The sequence below is a fragment of the Trachemys scripta genome, chromosome 7 (assembly GCF_013100865.1).
Source record: "Trachemys scripta elegans isolate TJP31775 chromosome 7, CAS_Tse_1.0, whole genome shotgun sequence".
In the NCBI taxonomy this organism is placed as follows: Eukaryota; Metazoa; Chordata; order Testudines; family Emydidae; genus Trachemys; species Trachemys scripta.
The window spans coordinates 118,027,878-118,049,238 of NC_048304.1; the positions used below are offsets into that span (position 1 = coordinate 118,027,878).

General features: G+C 42.9%; 1 protein-coding gene across 7 annotated transcripts in view; it reads right to left on the minus strand.

Moving 5' to 3' along the window:
- Nucleotides 1–17,735: 17,735 nt before the first annotated feature.
- The window catches only part of DUSP5 (dual specificity phosphatase 5), a 29,994-nt gene continuing 26,368 nt past the window's right edge, over nucleotides 17,736–21,361 (minus strand). For all 7 annotated transcript variants that reach the window (XM_034776476.1, XM_034776474.1, XM_034776471.1 and 4 more), the window contains one exon: nucleotides 17,736–19,378. In XM_034776476.1, coding sequence (XP_034632367.1) covers nucleotides 18,978–19,378 — 401 coding nt within the window. In that variant the 3' untranslated portion in view covers nucleotides 17,736–18,977. The remainder of the gene's footprint in view (nucleotides 19,379–21,361) is intronic.

The following is a 21,361-nucleotide window of genomic DNA, read 5'->3' on the forward strand; positions in this document are numbered from 1 at the left end:
AGAACTGGAAGGGACCTTGAAAGCTCATTGAGTCCAGCCCCTGCCTTCACTAGCAGGACCAAGTACTGATTTTGCCCCAGATCCCTAAGTGCACCCCCAAGGATTGACCTTACAACCCTGGGTTTAGCAGGCCAATGCGCAAACTACTGAGCTATTCCTCCCCCCACATTTAAGTGAAACAGGAACGAGGCATTTTTATTCCAGAATAAGGGTGTCCACATGGAATTATTCAGGAAGAGCTGTTCCTGAACAGCTCCAAGTGTAGACAAGCCCTTAGCCCCCTGCTGTGATTTACCCTCCCACACAGCCCCCCAAAATTAAAACATGCTGCTGTCTGGATCAGTGAGATTTTCTGCTAGGAGCACTACTGGTGTGGGGACGAACAGGACTGGAACCTCCTCCCCAGAGCACTAACAATCCATATACCCATAGTGACACAATGGCTGCAGCTGTACTAGCAAGTTTCAGAACAGTAATCCAACAGCAGGTGTGTACGTGTAAAGATATTGTAAAACTAACCTTTGCATTGCCTTGATCCTGGGCAACTGCATGTCGGATCAGCACCCTTGACATAAATTAGAATAGTATAATCTATGCACGCTGCTAACACAACCCTAGAGGAACCGATACAGCAACTAAGCGCTGCTGGGGAGAGGGAAGCCCTGGCCATGCCCCCTTTCCTTCAGCCACACACATTATAGTACTTAAGCATCCCAGGAAGAGTTGGCTTAGGATCTGCTGCACCATCTCTATCCACCAGAGGATCCCCTACACAGGAGTGATCATCCATTAGCCGGTTAGGCTAGCTCTACATTCGTGGTCCTCCAGTTGTGCACTGAGAAGCAATGGAGAATATGATCTGGTAACTCCTAGGTGTTTTGAAAGACAGTCCAAGTGCACATTCTTAGAAAAGGATTTTTAATGTGTTGGGGGTTAAGACACTCAGAGCTGGAAGCAGTGACCTTCAATAGTTTGGATAACCAGATTGGTTGACTGAAGATGTTCAAGCATATTTGCTTTTGCTGGTGTTCTGAAATTGAAGCTCTGCATGTGAAGAGCATGCTTGGCTTTGCTGCAGCATTTGCTATTAATCCATCTTTGTTCAAGGCAATAACAGGAATGATGAGCATATTCTTGAGAAAAGCAGACCAGACAAGACTAGCCTGAGTCTATATCCACTCATTTATCTCCCAAAGAGCAGATGATCTACTCAACAAAGTGTTGTCAAATGCACAAAGTAAACAAACCGAAGAAAGAGAAAAAATAATTTTCTTCTCCACTTTTTCAATTACAGTAATTTTAGACATTATTTATAACAATAGTGGGGGGAGGGGGGATTTTCAGAAGGAAATGTCATTTTCAACTTGACAGTGCCCCTTCAAAACTTATAACTGTTATCAAAATTAAAGTATAGCAGAATCCCTATTGCTATCCTCTTTCTCATTAATAAAAATTTGTTCAAAACATAATTGGCTGGTTCCTGCCTCTCCTCGAATAATAGTCTGGTAAATTACTTCCTCTGATCAATGTCAACATCCCCAGTGCACCTAGCCATTTTAACTTCCCCTTAATAAAGTGTTCGTTAATGAATATCCATCAGAAGTACATTTTACCTATTCCTTTAAAAGAAATTGTCTATTGCAGTTTCTGCAGAAAATAGAACACATTGCACAATAAACAAAGAACGAACAATTACAGAAAGAGATGTTAGAAAACGACATACTCAGCACCTCTGCACTGCATGCTGCTAACACACTCAGATTACTACTAAAATCAATGACACTAAGAAGCAAAAATTAACTTTGCACAAGTTGCACTTGCGGAAGCACCTTTCATTTTCGGATTTCAAAGGGCTTTATGTACATTATCGAATTCAAATAGTCTCACAGCACCTCTCTGAGGTATGTGCTACAATAGTTTTTAATCCTCATTTTACAGAAGTGTGAACTGAACTACAGAGAGGTTAAGGGATTTTGCCTGAGGTCAGTGCCAGAGTCTTGGATCCCAACCCTCCCCCCCCCCCCCCCCCCCCCCCCGATCAACCCAATAGATCATACATAGAGCTGGTTGGGAGGTGACAAAGGTTGCAGACAATACAAAATTACTCAAGATAGTTAAGTCCAAAGCAGACTAGTGAAGAATTACAATGGGTTCTTACAAAACTGGGTGATGGCAGATGGCAGAAAACAAAATGGCAGATGAATTCAATGTTGATAAGTGCAAAGTAATGCACATTAGAAAACATAATCCCAACTATACATATAAAATGATGGGGTCTAAATTACCTGTTACCACTCAAGAAAGAGAACTTGGAGTCATGGTGAATCGTTCTCTGAAAACATCTGCTCAGTGTGGATCAGCAATCTAAAAAGCTAACTGTTAGGAAGCATTAGGAATGGGGTAGCTAATAAGACAGAAAATATCATAGTGCTGTTATATAAATCCATGGTATGCCCACACTTCTGGTCACCCCATCTCAAAACAAGATATATTAGAACTGGAAAAAGTAGAGAGAAGGGCAGCAAAATTGATTAGAGGCATGGAGCAGCTTCCATATATGGAGAGATTAAAAAAAACTGGGACTGTTCAAGTTGGAAAAGAGAAAACTGAGGGGGAATATGAGAGGTCCTTAAAATCATGAACGACATGGAGAAAGTGAATAGGGGAGTGTTATTTACCCCTTTACATAACACAAGAACCAGTGGGTCACCAGATGAAATTAATAGGCAGTGGATTTAAAACAACCATAAGGAAATACTTTGTCACACAATGCACTGTCAACCTGTGGAATTTATTGCCAGGGGCTGTTGTGAAGGCCAAAAACTGGGTTAAAAAAAAAAGAATTCGATAAGTTCATGGAGGATAGGTCCATGAATGGCTATTAGCCAAGATGGTCAAAGACAAAATCCCATGCTATAAAATTACCCTATTTGTAAAAGAGCGTGATGAGTGATAACTGAAGTAAGGGAGTGGTGAGTGTTTCAAACACCTGGGGAATATAATTTTTCTGCTCAGTGCATGGAGCTTTAGCTACACACCTCCCATTAAGATGAACTGGAGGTTTGTGACTACATTTTGTTTACAGAGCATGCTGGAAATATCCCCCCTCCCCATTGAAGTGTGATGTGTCACTTCTTTATTCTGTCGTGCCGCTGTTGCTGTAGGAGTACAGCAAAATGGCAGCTCATAATACACCACACTTTAATAAGTACCTACAAGCATATAATCAGCGCTTACTACATGTGGAGTTCACATCAATGCAGCTCTTTCAATATGTGCTGCAGTGCATACATCTTTTTTCATAACCCTATTTTCTAAGTGGCGGTTTTCTATAAATATATTAGAACTAACCATTAGCATTAGAAAGGGGACAAGAAGTAAGCATGGTGATTTAATTCATTCGGATTCCACAAGTGAAAAGCATACACTAGTTATCCCTTTGACCAATGAAGTTCAGTGCAAAGGAATATAATAGGATTTCTCTTTTCCTGTGTTTATTCTCTTCCCAGTTCTGGTTTTTATTGTCAAATTTTTGAGACACAGTAAATATCTTATAAAAACAGTGGATTTTGTGTGTGCGCGTATTTAGATAAAAAGTCATCAAAATTTAGTATTCATACATTTTAAACTACCTAAGATATTAAACTGTTATTTTAAAACATTGATTTTAAAAGTCAGAACTTAATAGTGTCACTGAACAATATAAAGGGTTAAGGCTACATTATTCAACTTTGTTAAAGCCGATCATATTTTTAAGGGAGTCTTTAGTCAATCTTGCTTTCTCTTTGTTCGTTAACAACAGATTAGTTTTAGAAATTCATCACCCCATGTAGGTACTTGATACAGAAAGAGTTAAGATTCTCAGTGCGCAATCCACCAACTCTGGCCAGCAAAGATCTGCAGTTCAACACTATTCAGAGAAAACTTAGCAAAATACATGCAAAATTTTAAGAGCACAATATTAGTCTCATTAAAATGATCAAATAGAAATATTCAATTTCCATAATTATAGAAAAGTCTCCCTTTTGAAGAGTGTTAACTATCTGAATACATTACCATAGTGAAGCTTTATTGACAGCACTGTTATGGGGCATCATTGCTGACCATTTATCATGCACGATGGGAAAAAAAGGTCAAAAAGTTTCCTCCAGGAGCTGCTGCTTCTAAAATGACAAACAGACCACTGAAGCACATTTTGCTGAAGCATACTTACAAAAATTGCCCTTAAGGTTGCTCTTAAACAATAGTCTGATATTCTCCCCAACCATGTTAAAAACCTGGTATACAAAGGTGTCTTCTCATTCTAACTGCTTCTTAATATCCATAGTGGGAATCGTACTTTCTGTTAATTTTTCATAGTATATAGTATACCATTATTCCTTTTTGTCCAGAGCATTTTGCCAAAATTTGGGGTGCTGGGGGTTGTTTTGGTTTGGAGGAGAAATTGATGGTGGAGACAGATATCTTTGATGCACTCCTGTTTATTTACAATAAATATGTTCATAGTCTTGTTTCCCTTAAGACAGGAGGAATCAAACAAGAGACAGTTTCTTTGCTCACAGTTCCAAGCCTCTTTTAGCCAGAACTTAGCCCAAAAAGTTCTCTCTCCGCTTTTCTTAGGGCCATGCTCCCACTGCTTGTTCAGGTTGTGTCTTTGGCTTTCTACTCCTTCTTTTTCGCTGTCTCTATGGTGTTTCTCAGGGTTTCTGTCTCTCATACACACCTCTATTAACACTACCCAGTAAAACCCCCTCCGCCCAGGTGTGTGCCTTGATTGTATCTTTGTTTTGGGTAGAGGCTCCTATTTGTTTCAGCTATCTGGTTCCATAAAGGAGCTTAACCGTTTCTTACATTGATCCTACATGAAAGGTGGTTGTTGCACCCCCTCCCCACCCCCAGTTTCAATGAGGTTTAGCCCAACCCATCACAGCATTTTTCTTCAGCTGACTGTTTAATGGCAGGGTACGTCTTCACATTTCTTTCCTGTGGCAGCCTCCCTTAGTAAAAAACTCAGAAAATGGTCTCACACAGCAATTTGTTTAGTGCTTTCCAGCACAGAAGCTCATGTGCCTATGAAAACTAGTGATAATGCTACTATTTTGCTCTCTTCCCTGCTGGGTGCATACATATGAGCTCATGTGTGTAGTTAAGTTAGTGCCCTAGACATCAGGAAGTCAAGTATATTTTGAAAAAAATGGAGATTATTGCGATGCAGACTTAAAACCACCATCCAGAAGTGGCAATAGGTCACACAACAGACAGGGTTGGTACTAATTTGAACATCCTCATGTGGTTTGCTGAGTTGCTACAAGTGCGAGCAATGCCTTCCCAGTTATTCCCCCTGGTTCGGGATTACCTGGGTTCCAATTCTGCTTACACCAGTATTTACTTCTAATGCTTTTTAAACAACATTTGTAATAGCATTTAGTATACTTTGGGAGGGGGCTGAAATAATAATAATTAATTACATATTAGGGAAATAGTTACTTTAAAAAATGATACATTGTATTGTCAATGTCCAAATGTTTTGAATGTTTATTATGGGGAAAGCAATTTTTCTGCTCATTGCCTTTCAACACAACCTCTTTATAAATAAAATATGGCTTGTGGGTGAATTAAAGGATTCCATGTGTCCCTAATTTTATGAGGCAAACCGTACACCAATAAGAAATTAAATACAGAGCTCAGGGATAATTCTGAACACATGGAATGGATTTCTACCAGCAGGTGGCGCAGGTGCGCTCTCACAGCATATTTCCCACACAACGTTGATGTTTAAATGACATTAGAAGGCCTGATGTTAGCTGGCAAAAACCAGAGGGGTTTCTGTAATTTTTCTAGACTTGTAAATTAAACACGGACAAAATGTTTGCAACTTTTGTGAAGGAGAAGCTATTGCTCCAAGTTTTGACCCAGAGAAATTTTTTTCCATGTAGAACTCTATAAAACAAACAAACAAAAGTGAAGGGCCTGATCCTGCTATGTTCTGACTAACCTCCCCTCCCTGCTCCCCGCCCCCCACTTTCCCCGACATAAGAGTTAGGGTGACCAGATGTCCCGATTTTATAGGGACAGTCCTGATTTTTGGGTCTTTTTCTTATATAGCCTCCTATTACCCTCTATCCCCGTGCCGATTTTTCACATTTGCTGTCTGGTCACCCTAATAAGAGTGCATTGAGTATACACAAGATCTTCAGCACCTCACTGGATCGGATCCAAATAGTATTAGCCCCTACACAGTGGTTCTCAACCTTTTCGGTCATCTCTAGCAGATGATCGGACTGAGGATTTATCTTCACTGCAAAGATGTTGAAATTATGCACCTTTTGCCTGGATCATAAGTCTGAAAATTTGGCCATCTTAAATTTCTCTGGCTTGTCCACCTAGGGGGGGAGGATAGCTCAGTGGTTTTAGCATTGGCCTACTAAACCCAGGGTTGTGACTTCAATCCTTGAGGGGGGCCATTTAGAGATTAGGGCAAAAATCTGTCTGGGGATTGGTCCTGCTTTGAGCAGAGGGTTGGAGTAGATGACCTCCTGAGGTCCCTTCCAAACCCTGACATTCTATGATTCCAAGATAACTTGCGTTCTAACTGAGAGGCTGCCCCTAACTTGAGGCTCACCCACACCTAAAACCTCTTAGCTCAAGTGCGATGGTGCTTTTTACTCAAGTTGCCTGGCCCAAGAAGGTTATAGGCTAAAACCTGAGTGGGCACCACTCATCAGCATCTGACATAACCATTCAGTATAGATACACTACTCTAATACCTTACCACAATTCCTCTTGTGTGCTAGACCAGAGAAACAAGCTTTCTCACAGTTCCCTGGGAAAGAATTCATAAAACAGCTCAGCTAAGTGCCCATGTGTTTTGTGTCACAGTCAGTGTGGACCCAGCAGCTCTACTGTTATTTCACAGCATGGCCAAGTGAACGCTGCTGTGGAGACATGCCCTCGGACTGCATCGGCACTAGCTATTTCCTTCCCTCCTCCCATTCATTGTGCCTACCGATGACAGAGCCTGAGCTGCGCCAACCCCCTCTTCTGCCATTTGCGAGACTTATGGCTCATGGGAGAGGCAGTGCGGTCCAGTGGCTAGGGAACAGGACTGGCACTCGGAAGACCTGGGTTGTATTCTCAGCTTGGCTGTGAGACCTGGGGCACGTCACCTCACTGATCTGTGCCTCTACAACAGATGGGTAACTGATGGGAGGCATGCAGCAGTGCATTGAGCTCTGCCCGGGGGCCTATTATTAAGAGAGACAGGAGGAGCCTAGAGCAACGTGCACAAAAGACTGATGTATCTATGCATTCACCAGTGAGCGGGAACCACTGCTCTAGCTCGCTTTCCTACACAGGCACCCCTGCCCCTGGCTACCGCATGGAACTTTCTGGGTATCCCAGTCATTGAGGCACATTGTGATCATGGAGTCTACAAGAAAAAAAAGTCCCTCGGGTGCATCCACTTTGGTGATTGCTGAGGGCAATGCAAGGCATTCCATGCTACTCCCATTTCCAGGGTGAAGTGCATCCTGGGACCCAGTTTAAGGGCCTGTCTATATTGGGGATATTTGTTCTAGGGTAGCTACATCAGTGCAAACCCCCATGCGGATGTGGTATAAAATTGGGCTAGCAAGGGCAGGGGCTAATCCTGGTTTCAAACCAGAGTGTGCTACAGTGGTATAAGCACTTTGTTGCACTGGTGCAGAGCCTCTGCCCGGGAGGGGGTTGTGCTTGTTTAACAGGAGTCTACCTGCATCAAAGCAAATACCTGCATTACTGACAGGTCCTAAATTTCTGGAGATTGGAGCTGTACATCTGCCATTAACTTGAGTGTACTCAGGGAGTGCCCCGGGAGTGGGAATGGGGATGAGCTGTTCCTTGTCAGAATAATAATGATGATACAGGAGCCTTATTTACTTACAGTTAAAACAACTGATTGGCTACTGTTTCTAAGATATTTAAGTTTTTACATTTTATGTCTATTTATACTGTGTAGATAGTAGAGTTTTAATCATAAATTGTAAACCTAGGTCTTTTCATGTGTTTATGGTTGCTTTACATGATACTATGTCACCTGTCCTGTTTATGTAATACTTTAAAAATCAGCAAAAGGGTTATATACATAAAATCGATTATGAAACAAAAGGCAAAAAACTATTATGTACATCGTTTAGTCCTATTCAGTGTCTACTCAGCGCTTCTTGGCTTGTCTCTTGTATTCATTAAATGGAGCATCTCTTGTCACTGTCCAGCAATAGTCTGCAAGCATTGATGGGCTCCATTTGCCCTGATAGCGTTTCTCCAATGTTGCAATGTCCTGGTGAAATCGCTCGCCGTGCTCGTCGCTCACTGCTCCGCAGTTCGGTGGAAAAAAATCTAGACGAGAGTGCAAAAAATGTATCTTTAGTGACATGTTGCAACCAAGGCTTTTGTATGCCTTGAGGAGGTTTTCCACCAACAACCTGTAGTTGTCTGCCTTGTTGTTTCCGAGAAAATTTATTGCCACTAACTGGAAGGCTTTCCATGCCGTCTTTTCCTTGCCACACAGTGCATGGTCAAATGCATCATCTCAAAGACGTTCACGAATCTGAGGACCAACAAAGACACCTTCCTTTATCTTAGCTTCACTTAACCTTGGAAATTTTCCACGGAGGTACTTGAAAGCAGCTTGTGTTTTGTCAATGGCCTTGACAAAGTTCTTCATTAGACCCAGCTTGATGTGTAAGGGTGGTAACAAAATCTTCCTTGATTCAACAAGTGGTGGATGCTGAACACTTTTCCTCCCAGGCTCCAATGACTGTCGGAGTGGACAATCTTTCTTGATGTAGTGTGAATCTCTTGCACGACTATCCTATTCACAGAGAAAACAGCAGTATTTTGTGTATCCAGTCTGCAGACCAAGCAAGAGAGCAACAACCTTCAAATCGCCACAAAGCTGCCACTGATGTTGGTCATAGTTTAGGCACCTCAAAAGTTGTTTCATGTTGTCATAGATTTCCTTCAAATGGACTGCATGACCAACTGGAATTGATGGCAAAACATTGCTATTATGCAGTAAAACAGCTTTAAGACTCGTCTTCGATGAATCAATGAACAGTCTCCACTCATCTGGATCGTGAATGATGTTGAGGGCTGCCATCACACCATCGATGTTGTTGCAGGCTACAAGATCACCTTCCATGAAGAAGAATGGGACAAGATCCTTTTGATGGTCACGGAACATGGAAACCTTTACATCACCTGCCAGGAGATTCCACTGCTGTAGTCTGGAGCCCAACAGCTCTGCCTTACTCTTGGGTAGTTCCAAATCCCTGACAAGGTCATTCAGTTTCACCTTGTGTTATGAGGTGTGGTTCAGAGGAGGAGGATGGGAGAAAATGTGGGTCCTGTGACATTGATGGTTCAGGACCAGAAGTTTCATCCTCTTCCTCTTCCTCGTCTGACTCAAGTGAGAATGATTCTGGTGCATCAGGAACCGGCAGTCCTTCTCCGTGGGGTACTGGGCGTATAGCTGATGGAATGTTTGGATAATGCACAGTCCACTTTTTCTTCTTTGACACACCTTTACCAACTGGAGGCACCATGCAGAAGTAACAATTGCTGGTATGATCTGTTGGCTCTCTCCAAATCATTGGCACTGCAAAAGGCATAGATTTCCTTTTCCTGTTCAACCACTGGCGAAGATTTGTTGCACAAGTGTTGCAGCATATGTGTGGAGCCCACCTTTTGTCCTGATCTCCAATTTTGCAGCCAAAATAACGGTGATAGGCTTTCTTAACCATAGTGGTTATACTGCGCTTTTGTGATGCAAAAGTCACTTCACCACAAACATAGCAGAAGTTATCTGCACTGTTCACACAAGTACGAGGCATCACTGCTCACTTTGGCTAAACAGAAATGTGTCCCTTTGCAAAATCAAACACTGACAAATAAGAGAGCACGACACTGTATGATTTCTAGAGCTGATATAGGGCAATTTGTTCAGCAGAGTGATGTAAGCTTCGTTATGATTGCATCATCCATGACTTCTAGGAATAACATGATGCGATTCATATCATGTATGACGCAATACCAGCTTCAGATTGCATCATTCATTGTTTTGCCTAAAAAGCAAGAACTGTCCAAACCCAGTCATAGATTTATTCATAGAGCCAGTCAAAGATGTATCTTAGTCATTTCTGGTTTAAATTGAGATCCCTTCCCTTTATAACTCACTTATCCTCCGCCATTCCCAAGTCAAGGGTCATATATACTGACCCAATAGCATATCTTGAAAACTAGAGCCAATCAACAATTTTAAGCATCATTTTCGTTCTCAGTGACCCAGAATTAGTAAAGTTTGACTCCATTTATTTCAGAAGCATTTTGGCTGCAGAGCAGTGTTACAAGTCTTCCCAATATAAAGGAGAGAACTGGTGAACATGAATGAAAATTTTACAGCTGCATGATCACCGCTTGCACTGAAACCGTGTCTGGGAAAAGACTCGTTTTCAGACACTGTGGAATGGTGGGTGAAGGCCTGTGGGAAATCCAGTAACTATCTGAGGGAAGGACAGGCACATTTCCAGGTACTGTAGGTGTCTCTTCTGGGCTGATGTCAGCTGCAAATCCACCAGCCAGTGGGCTGCTTAACCGAAGAGATATTTTGAAACCCCATCCCCCGTTCCTGGCTGCGCAGGGATATGCTCTAACAATGGGCTGTGGTGACACCTCAGCCTGTAAGGAAACCAGCATGCTGCCACAGAGAAGTGTCCGAAAATCCCTAGGAGAGTCATGTGTGGTACGCTGAGCTGTGGGATGAGGAGGAGGAGGAAAGTTTATGTGCATGAGCTCAACCAGTGCCATATAATTAAAGGGCAGAGTTTTGATTGTTTGTTTGTCTTCAGATGCCAGCTCATTTCTTACTGATTCAGCTAACAGGGCATTTGACTTCCACAGGAAGCTAAGAAACACAGAAAAGTCCCTTTTCCCATCCCAGTGCCCACTCATTGGCCCCTTGAAAGGAAGACTTTTGTATTAAGGTTAAATCTGAGGTCCCTCACCAGAAGCTCTTAAGCAAATAGCACTCAGGGATAAGAGGGAAGGTCCTCTCATGGATCAGTAACTGGTTAAAAGATAGGAAACCAAGGGTAGGAATAACTGGTCAGTTTTCACAGTGGAGAGAGGAAAATAGTGGGGTTCATCAAGGAGCTGCACTGGGTGGGACCACATATTCATAAATGATCTGGAAAAAGGGGGTAAACAGTGAGATTGCAAAATTTGCAGACGATACAAAATTATTCAAGCTGGTTAAGTCCAAAGCAGATTGCGAAGAGTTACAAAGGGATCTCACGAAACAGGGTAACTGGGCAAAGTAATGCAGATTGGAAAACATAATCTCAACTATCAGAGGGGTAGCCGTGTTAGTCTGAATCTGTAAAAAGCAACAGAGGGTCCTGTGGCACCTTTAAGACTAACAGAAGTATTGGGAGCATAAGCTTTCGTGGGTAAGAACCTCACTTATTCAGATGCAAGTGACTTGCATCTGAAGAAGTGATAATCTCAACTATACATATAAACCGATGGGGTCTAAATGAGCTGTTACCACTCAAGAAACAAATCCTGGAGTCATCCTGGATAGTCCTCCGAAAACATCTGCTCAATGTGCAGCAATGCCAAAAAAGTTAGCAGAAAGAGGCCAAGATGGGGAAAATATCTGAAGTGGAAGACTTGGCACCTTTCTACTAATGTCTGTAGACAGCTCTCACTTGGCCTGGTGACCCTTCCCCACACACCAGCAAGTCAGACGTTCAGGCAATGCAATGCAAGGTTACTCAAAAGCATTCAATTTCTCTCTTCCTTGCAGGTTTCCTGACACCTCCTCCTTCCCCCCCCCTCCTCGCCCCCCTGCCCCACACGCACACTTTCTCTCTCACGTGCATTTTTTTGAAGCACATCCTCACCAGCCGTCATGCTAAACGCCAGAAAAGCAAGTACTCTTCACAGCTGGGTTTAGTCATCAGAACTGTGAGAAGCCACTTCAAGCTCAACAGCACGCAGACTAATACGCTCTCCCATTTGAATTCCCCCCCTACAAGTGGCCCCCTGATCAATGCTCTGAAGCATATCCGCCTGCGTATGTCACGCTGGCAGCCAGAAAACCAGCTGCTGTTCACAGCTGGATTTAGGAAGCTGAACCATGTCCAGGCATTAGCACTCTGTAGCCCACAGACTTTTTACCACCCACCCAGGGCTTTGCATTGTCGACTTACTGGTAGAGTGGCTGGCATGCCCTGTAGTTTAGTAAACTGTTTTATAAAGTGCTGCCTGATGGTTTTGATTTGAAGTAAAACATATACTGGATACAAAATCAGTTGAACATTAACAATCTTATCTCTTATTGAACATATGGGTTCAGGGAGGACAGAACTTAATAAATACTAGCACTTTACACTTCTATAGAACCTTCTGTCTCAAAGTGCTTCGCAAACATTGATGTTTTTCTAAAAGATAGGCTCTTGTTCAAACAAGAATTAATTCAGGGAAGTCCTGTGGCCTGTGCTAGACAGAAGGTCAGACTAGATTATCACAGTGTTTCCTTCTGGCTTTATAATCTATGAATAAAGCTTCAAAGCTCTGCTCCGAAATAGGTGAGTGTCACTATTATGAGACGAGACACAGCGTCTGAATGAGATCCCCAAGCTTGGCCAGGGAATCAGTGGCAGAACCCGGAACTGCTCCCAGCTCACCTGACTCCTAGCCCTGTACATTAACCACAGAAACATCCTCCCTCTTCGTCAGTTGTTTGAGGGCACTGTGAACATTGCACAAGAGACCACAGGGCTTAGGATTCAAAGCGTCCCTAAAAGTAACAAGCACAAGTTTACTCCATGTTTGTTAGAAATCTACCACGCTTAAGCAACCATTTTTTAATTAAATCACTTCTTCAAGTAGTCACCTCCAGGCTCGCCTAGGCTACAGCTTTGGGTTATATTTTAAATCCAATGGATTGATTTCCAATTAGCTTGACTTAACTAACATGATTGCAAGTGCTAATGTAGACACTCAAAAAACATTGGGTCTTGGGTGTGGCTCTCTCTAGTCAGAGTTCTATAAAAATAAATAAATAGAAATACAGCACAACTCGGAATTCCAGTTACAGTCACCCACTTTTAAAGTAAAGCTATTCGGGGGATGGGGTGAGATTCTTTCGCCATATGCCTTACCCAGAGCCCAGTTAAATCAATGGAAAGATTCCCACTGCCCACAATGGGTTTTGGGTTAGGCCCTATCAGTGGAATCCAGTGTAGTCCAGTTTAAGGATTATTGCTGACTCGTTATCCAATCCCGTCAGCCTTGCACAGAAAGCTCAGAAACTGAGTGTCACTCGATGACAGACATAAACCACAAGTCATTCGTTTAACAAAAAGAATAGGTACACGGGGAAAAAACTACAATCCAGCTTTGCTTTGGGGACACGGAGCCCAGATCTGTAAACACCCACCCACGTGAGTAGCTTTTCTAATACGAGTAGCCCAGGGACGTCAAGGTTGGGAATGATGACCACGTAAAGTACTTTGCTGAAAAGTTCATTGAGGCAAATGGAAAGAGAAGTATATTTTAAGGGTGGGATTTTCACCTGCTCGGCATTAGCCTAACTCTTCTCCGACTCCCACTGAAGCCACTGGAAGAACTAATGATGTTCTGTCCAACTGGTATATTGAGACCACTGCCTATCATGCAATATTGTCTCATTGTTTCCATCTGCGCCTTCCTTTGTTGGTCTGTATCCACCTATTGTTTCTTGTCTTATACTTAGATTGAAAGCTCTTTGGGGCAGGGACCGTCTTTTTGTTCTGTTTATGCAGAATTTAGCACAATGGGATCCTGGTCCATGTTTCACTCTATGCATCCGAAGAAGTGAGGTTTTTACTCACGAAAGCTTATGCCCATATAAATCTGTTAGTCTTTAAGGTGCCACCAGACTCCTTGTTGTTTTTGTAGATACAGACTAACACGGCTACCCCCTGATACTTGGTCCATGATTAGAGCTCTTAATACAAATAATGAATAATAAAAAAAAACCTCCCACTGATTTCATTATGAGCTGTTAGGCCACTCCTGAGTGCTTCTGAAAACCCCACCTTAAAGGGATATTTTCCTGACACAAACCCTCATGAGAACAAAGTTAAACAAGAGCTGAACATTTAGGACATGAGCATAGAGGCTGTTTTGTTCTGTAGCCTTTATATTCGTTGCATGTACCTGTACACTTCGTGCATTAAGTATGCAGCCAGGGCAGAGAAATGCATCATAACTGGTAATGGAAAACTGAATTTATCTCATAATCCTTAATGCCTCATGAATGGCTGAGTACTTACACTTTTTAAGTTGAGATGGAATCGGAGTGAAATGGCCCCATCATTTATAATATGAATATGAAATAAAGTGGGACTTTACAACTGAAACTCAAGTACCAGCACTTCATTTGATTTACTTCGATGACTCAACCTATCTCATGATCTATTTTTCATATTCCTTATTTAGAGGACTTACTCATGTCTCAAAGACAGCCTGCAATGTGATAAAGCAAATGTCAGGGAAGTGTAATGTGTGGTGGTGGTGTAACACCTCCCCTGCCAAAAATCTTACTTCCACATTTATGAGGCTCTATAAATTCATTCTTACTTTCCCGCCCCCAAAGAATGAAAAGACTTTGTCTTTCCCTTCTCATTAGCACAGCCCCATGAAAAGCGGGTCAGACTCCTCCTGGGTGGCACTCCATTGCCTTTCACTGAGTTATGCCTAGTGTGAATTTGGTCCTTTGAATTTTTGGTGCCCTCAGTGTTATTTTTAACACACAAATTACAATATTGGCAGAGAACCACGTTCATTCAGTTTTTGTCTCCTGAAAATTGTCTCCAAGGGAAAGCAAGGAATTAAAAAATAAACAACTAAAGTAGGTCACTCTCAAGCTACAGCTTCACTGCAAAAAGAGTGGAATTATAATTAATTTGATGTAAAATTCCAGTGGAAACCAAGTGCAGGTCATTTTTAACCTTGATGTAGCTAGTCTAGTTTAACTCTAGACCCCTAATCTGGGGTTTACCTCAATGTAGCTAGTCAAGGTAAAAACTACATTGCCCTATCGCCATTAGATAACTCATTGTAAAAATACACCTGTTTTTTCAGTGAAAACAGCCTCAGTGGAGTAGCTTCTGCAATGAGAAGGCCCATAATCATATAAATAGGGGCGGTGGGGGAGAAATCTATTGCCGCTATCACCACAGAACAATATAGACCTTCCTTAAAACCAATTAATGAACATCAATGCGAGAGGTGCATGAACTTTCACCAACCTCTCTCCATAGTCAGACTTCTAACCCTTTTAAAAGGCCAGGGAGCTGCTAGAGTGTGACACGTGATAGCAAAACAAAACAAAAAAAAAAAAAAACCAACCTTATTGGCAAGTCGAACAACAGTTCTCAAATGCTTTTCAACACAGCTTGCAAGGTTCAAAGACCAGACTCAATGGGGGTGGGGGTAAGCATAGTGTTGCACTTGCTTACGCCAGGACTTGATTTGACTCACTGTTAACAGGGGCTAAATCCGGGCTTCTCAGAGGGATTAACACGTATACCTCCTGAGCTGTGACTGTTGGTTACTGGTACCACGTCACACTGGAAGTGAGGATTAATGGCTCTAGAAGATAACAGCTTATGTTTATAAAGGATCCTTCTCCCACCAGGCCACAAAATGCCTCATGCAACCCCTGCTGTGCCAAAGAGGAAAAGGAAGTCTGATAGTGCCATTTGGAGAGAGGCTGTGACTCAGAAGGGGTGAAAAGCTCCAGACAGATGGGACAGCATCTGTGAAATAGGGTAGTAGCTTTTGGCTGCGGAGAGTCAAGAGGATCAGCCTAGGCCTGAGGTTGCTGAGTGTGGGTGAACGGGGCGTGAATAGGATTTGGAGATGGATAGGAAGCCGGTGAAAGTGTCGGATGGTGGGCTAGAGGCAGGGAGTGAGGCAGTTGTCTGGGATCTCTGGGGGTTAGAAAGCTGTGTCTACAGCAGTGCAGCAGCTGTGGAAGAGTCAACCAGGGAATAGTATGGAAACCCACCGATTGATTATGGGGAGGGAGAGGAGTGGCAAACAGAGGAAGACAACAGCTGTGCTGTAGTTCTTGCATCTGCTGTAGAACAATACCGGACAGAACAATTTCTTGGCTTAGCTTTTTTCTGACAGCTTGTAGATGCATTTGCCATTAGTAGCTCAGATTGGACATCACGCTTTCACTGGGGGACATAAAATCATCTTTATGTGAGTCACTGGGGAGGAGGAGGTGAGGGAGGGGAAAGTGGCCTTTAGCAAAGTGCCTAATGCACAAAATACGTACTAGAGCCATACGTTGTTTTGACATAGGAGAAATACAAATGATGGATAATACTGCAGAGCTTGCGAGGGAGGCAGCCTGGCATATGGGAACCACGGGAATGGGAGGCGGGAGGCAAGGGCTCTATTCCCAGCTTTATCACGGACGCACACAGCGACCTCCAACCAATTTAACACTCTGGGCCTCGGTTTCCTCAACTCAAGGGAACAGTTCTGGCCCCTCTCTTGTAAAGCATTCAGACTGCCTCTGAGGAAAGCTGCCATAAAGCTTATGCTCAAATAAATGTGTTAGTCTCTAAGGTGCCACAAGTACTCCTGTTCTTTTTATAAAGGCAAAGAGTTATTACTAGTACTTACATTAAGGCCAGAGTCAGAGACACCAGCCAGTCAGGACAGAAGCAGCCAAAGGAGGGGAATGTGGCTATGAAGGGCCCCAAGTGGGGTCACCCCTTTCTCCAGCATCCCACTGGATCCTGAGACCTCCCCCACTCTCAGACCACTAGGACCCAGGTGGTGGCTCCCCACTACCCCCTGGAGCCAGCCAGAGACTCCAGCTAGAAGGAGCAGAAACAGCCAATGCAGGGATCTCTGGACATTCAGAGCTTTGACTTGACTTTTTCTGCCCTGAGCTGATTGGCTGTTTGTTCCAATCCTCCCCATCTCTTCACCTTAGCTTCTCGCCACACCCGCCTCGCCTACCCTCTTCTTCCCCTGCCCCTCACCCCCTTTCCTTTTAGTTTAGCCTCTCTTACAGAACCTCCAAACGCTGTGTGATGGCTCATCCATCTGTAGAGGAGCCACAAGGTTTCATCCAGATAACTTGGAGAGAACAGGGTGTAGTGCTGAGCCAGGAACATCACAAGGGCGACTTCATGGCAACTGCCACTTGCAGCTGGTTCCTGGACAAGAAATGGCTCAGACACTTTGACATGTCACATGAATTTCCAGGTTCCAAACATCACCCTCCCCCATAGTTTGTGGTGTATTACATGTCCCTTCCCCCACCCCTTTGTGCTCCATTCACAGAACTTACAGCTCCCAGGTAGAGGACCTGGGTCATTCAGTTCAAGATGTAAAAGGCTCATGGTTTTACTTTGGGAATCCCCAGGTCAGTCCCTGCTCACAAACAAAATGGCAGCTGTCACATAGAAGCACCCCCACAAACCACCTAGAAATAAGCCACCGGGTTTCCTGTGGTTCAGTCTTCTTAAAATAAATCAATCCTTCTGGGCTATCTGCAGAACGCCCCAATCGCTTTTACTCTCTCCTCTTTCAATATACCTGCCTTGGACTGCTTTCACTTCTCTCCATGGCACAAGCTTTTCATGAGCCTAATGGACTTGTTGCAAACAAAGCAAGCAGAATTTTTCAACAGTTTTTCTTTTATTTTACACTCCATGAAAACATTTCAGTTTTTCTTTCACATTCACAAGATCTTCAGGGAATTATTGCTATTTCCCATATAAAAAAACCAACAATAAAAAAAAAGTCAACGGACAAAGCAGCAGCACATACCGAACTCCCTGCAGACACAGAAACTCCACACAAAAGACAGTCAGTCCCCTCGTGAGAGACAATTTTACCAGAAGAAACATTAGGTGGGAGTGACGATACATATGACAGCAAGCCATGTAACACTGAACAAGACCACTTTTCTCCACATAGTACAAACCAGTAACACTTTGAAGGGGTCAGAGGATGAGGCTCAGACTTTTAGTCTAAATGCCACCAATTGCAGTTTCAATGGATGGAAGAGTAACTTTGAGGAGGGTTAGATAGATGTTCAAGTATTACAGGGCAGTTCTTAAATAACAGATGAGATCTAATAGCTCAGCAGGATAGCCTGATCACTTCATTTAAAGTCCCTGGTTCTCTGCGTTAGGTAAAAGCACATACAGTACAAAGGCAAATGCAGAAACACAGGAAACGCCACACCTAAATAGATCAATGGTCCATGTAATCAAATATCTTGTCACAGAAAGTGGCCAATGCCTGATGCTTCTGAGAAAGGTGAAAACCCCCTCTAATGCCCCTGATTCTGCAATAATAAAACCACAAAGGGAAGTTTCTTCCTAACCCCAGCTTCAGATCAGCTTAATCCCTGACGCATGAAACAAACAGCAAGGAAACAGGCAAAACGAATATTAGAGTGCTTGCCCTCCCTGTCATTTCAAGGATTGTGCTTTTCATTTGACTTGCTCTTTCCGGATACTGTTGTTTATTGCTTACACTTTAAACAAAGCTGTTCCTATCTCTTTGAAAAAGTGTAATTGAGAGACAGTTGTATGGGTCTGACCCTTTTACGTGGAAGGGGTTCCATTGTTCCATAGGGATCTGGAAGTACAGTAGTGGTTGCACTGATTAAAAACTTAGAAAAGCAGTGTTGTTTTGTTTGTTTTTAAAGAGGACATTAAATCTCTAGAAAGCCAGCCCCGCGTACATCACATTTGTTTGTAGTCAGTGTCCATATACACAAGTTACCACCAACTATGACTATTCTGTTTTGGAATAAATCAGTGAGGCCTTCTGTATTGCACGTTCATGAAATGTTCTTATTGGAATCACAGTTGGTAACAAAGGAACATATTTCTCATTTCCAATAGGGTTTAGCATGATGAAGATGCAGTAATAGGACTAAGTTTTAGCTGATGGACAGGAGAACGAATGGGCACAGAACTCAAGACTGAGGTAGGAAATGTGTAACATGAGCCTTCAAAGTTTTTGCTTAAAGTCAGTTCTTCTGCAAAAAAAGACACAGCCTCCCTTTTGCATGAGGCAACAGGGGGGCTAGGAGTGGAAGACAGGATCTCTGACTCATACTGTAGTAATTGGCCCATGAAACCAAAATTTGGTGAGATCAGACTCCTACGTTGTTTGATGTAATCAAATGCCTCCTCCAGGCGGAACTTTTTCGTTTTCATGAGATAAGCCATGCAGATAGTGGGGGAGCGTGAAATTCCGGCTTCACAGTGCACCAGGATTTTGCCTCCAGCTCGCCTCACGCAGTCTGGAAAGAAATAATTCATCACAGATATTAGTTCTCATTACGGACAGGAAGCAGGCTGCAGTAGACATTTCAAGTGACACTGAAAACAAAATGCATCATCTAGAAGAAGCCACATGTCCAGTCATCCAGGAGGAGGGCGAGTCCCCCTCTTCTTTGATATACAAACAATTCATAATCAAGCAGAGATGGATCTGAGTCAACATACAGATTGGGGTCTGCTTAAGAGTTGTCCCTTTGGTGCCAACTCTAATTTTAAGAAGTCGTTTTCCCTTCTCTTCTGCAAAAAAATTAAAACAAATTCTCTTTTCCTACAAAGAAAAGGTGGGAAGTATCAGCAATTCCACAGTAAGCAGAATGTTGTATTTGTTCAGCTTTGTGGGACAGAATTTGGTACCCAACAGGCATTTGTACAATGCTGCCCTTCCAGCTAGCTTAACATTTTCTTTGTTAGTGCTCAAAGTCATCACTGCATGGACCCAGTTCTGCTGTCCTAACCTGGACAAAGCTGCCATCATAGTCAGTAGGAGTTTCACTTGGGACAGGGCTGCAGAATTGAGTTTGATTGGGTAAGGTCACTTGGGCAACTAGTGTTTTTGGAAATGATGAACCTGAACCTCACTTTGGTTTTGAGAGACAACATTACATCTATCTGCCCTCATTTGACAGTTGTGTTGCAGAAATACCCCCAAAACACCAACCTACAAACCCTCTTAAATGGTCCCAAACTGGAAGATAGACAGTTATTGGGTTTTTCACTGGGCAAGTATCTCAACCCATCTTTGAAAGTCTCCTAGTGAGCTGTCGAGCACAGTGGGTGAAGATACATAATTGAGGGTTCATCTACATAGCAAAAATGACTGTTATAACACAAAACTAGAGGAGAAATACAGCACCGTAACAGAGCATGCACCTGTTTGCTGGCAGGGCAGAACTGCTGTAGAACATGGCTGGGTCACTGCTATGTAATAGCAAGTCTCTCACCACTGCCAAGATAGGCTCTTAGCCAGCATGAAATACCATCTCTGTGCTCTGCCCTGGATCTTTCTAGTACGCCCCCCCCCCCCCCCCCCCCCCCCCCCACACACACACTTACAGTTGTGTGGGGATCCCAAGCTTGATTCCTGTGGCTTCCACCACAACGTGCACAATAAATAGTATAAAGTCTCTAATTATAGCCCAGTTAAAGGATACTTGGACTTAAGTCAGGATATAAATGGCTTATGCAAACTACCATTTTCTACATCAGGAGGCACTGAGGTTACTCACACAACACAATTATTGTTGTGAGATTAAAGAAAAATATTTAAAATAAGCTCCTTCCATAAAAATCGAGTTTGAAAATAGAAATTCTCTGGTGAGGCTGGCTTGAGAAATATGTTCCCGAGTTTACTGAGGAATGGAACACGAGTGTGTGCTCTATACGTGGCCCTGAAACAACACAGAAACCTGAACACGTTATAGTTTTCCTTTCCCCTTTTGTTGTCTGGCAAAGGCCCAAATCCACAGCAGTTGGTTAAATTTAGTTGTGGTACAAAATAATCTATGTGCTTGAAGTGCCACAGGCATCTACAGCGCCCACCATGTTCGAAATAAAAGGGAAAACCAAAAGTTGAGCCATCCTCAAAGTGTTTGGAGAGTTCTAAGTGACTCAACTTCTACCAGAAGAGGGGGGAAAAAAAATAATTAAAAACTCCCTACTGATTGTGGTGCACTGGAGTTTCCCCTTAAAACATGTAAAAAAAACCCCATAAGTCATCAGAACCAGAAAGCAATTACAGGCTAGAAATGTATTTTACACCCTGCAATCTACCCCTGGCTTTCTAAGCGTCAGCTGAATCTGAATGACCGAACTAAACTACCAGCAACAGAGGCAGAAAGAAGAGACTTCATAATGAACGTCTGATTCCTCCCGGTTTTCCTTTCAAATGTTATTGATAGCCACCCTTTTATGATGATCAATAGCTCAAGTCTCCACCCAGGGTT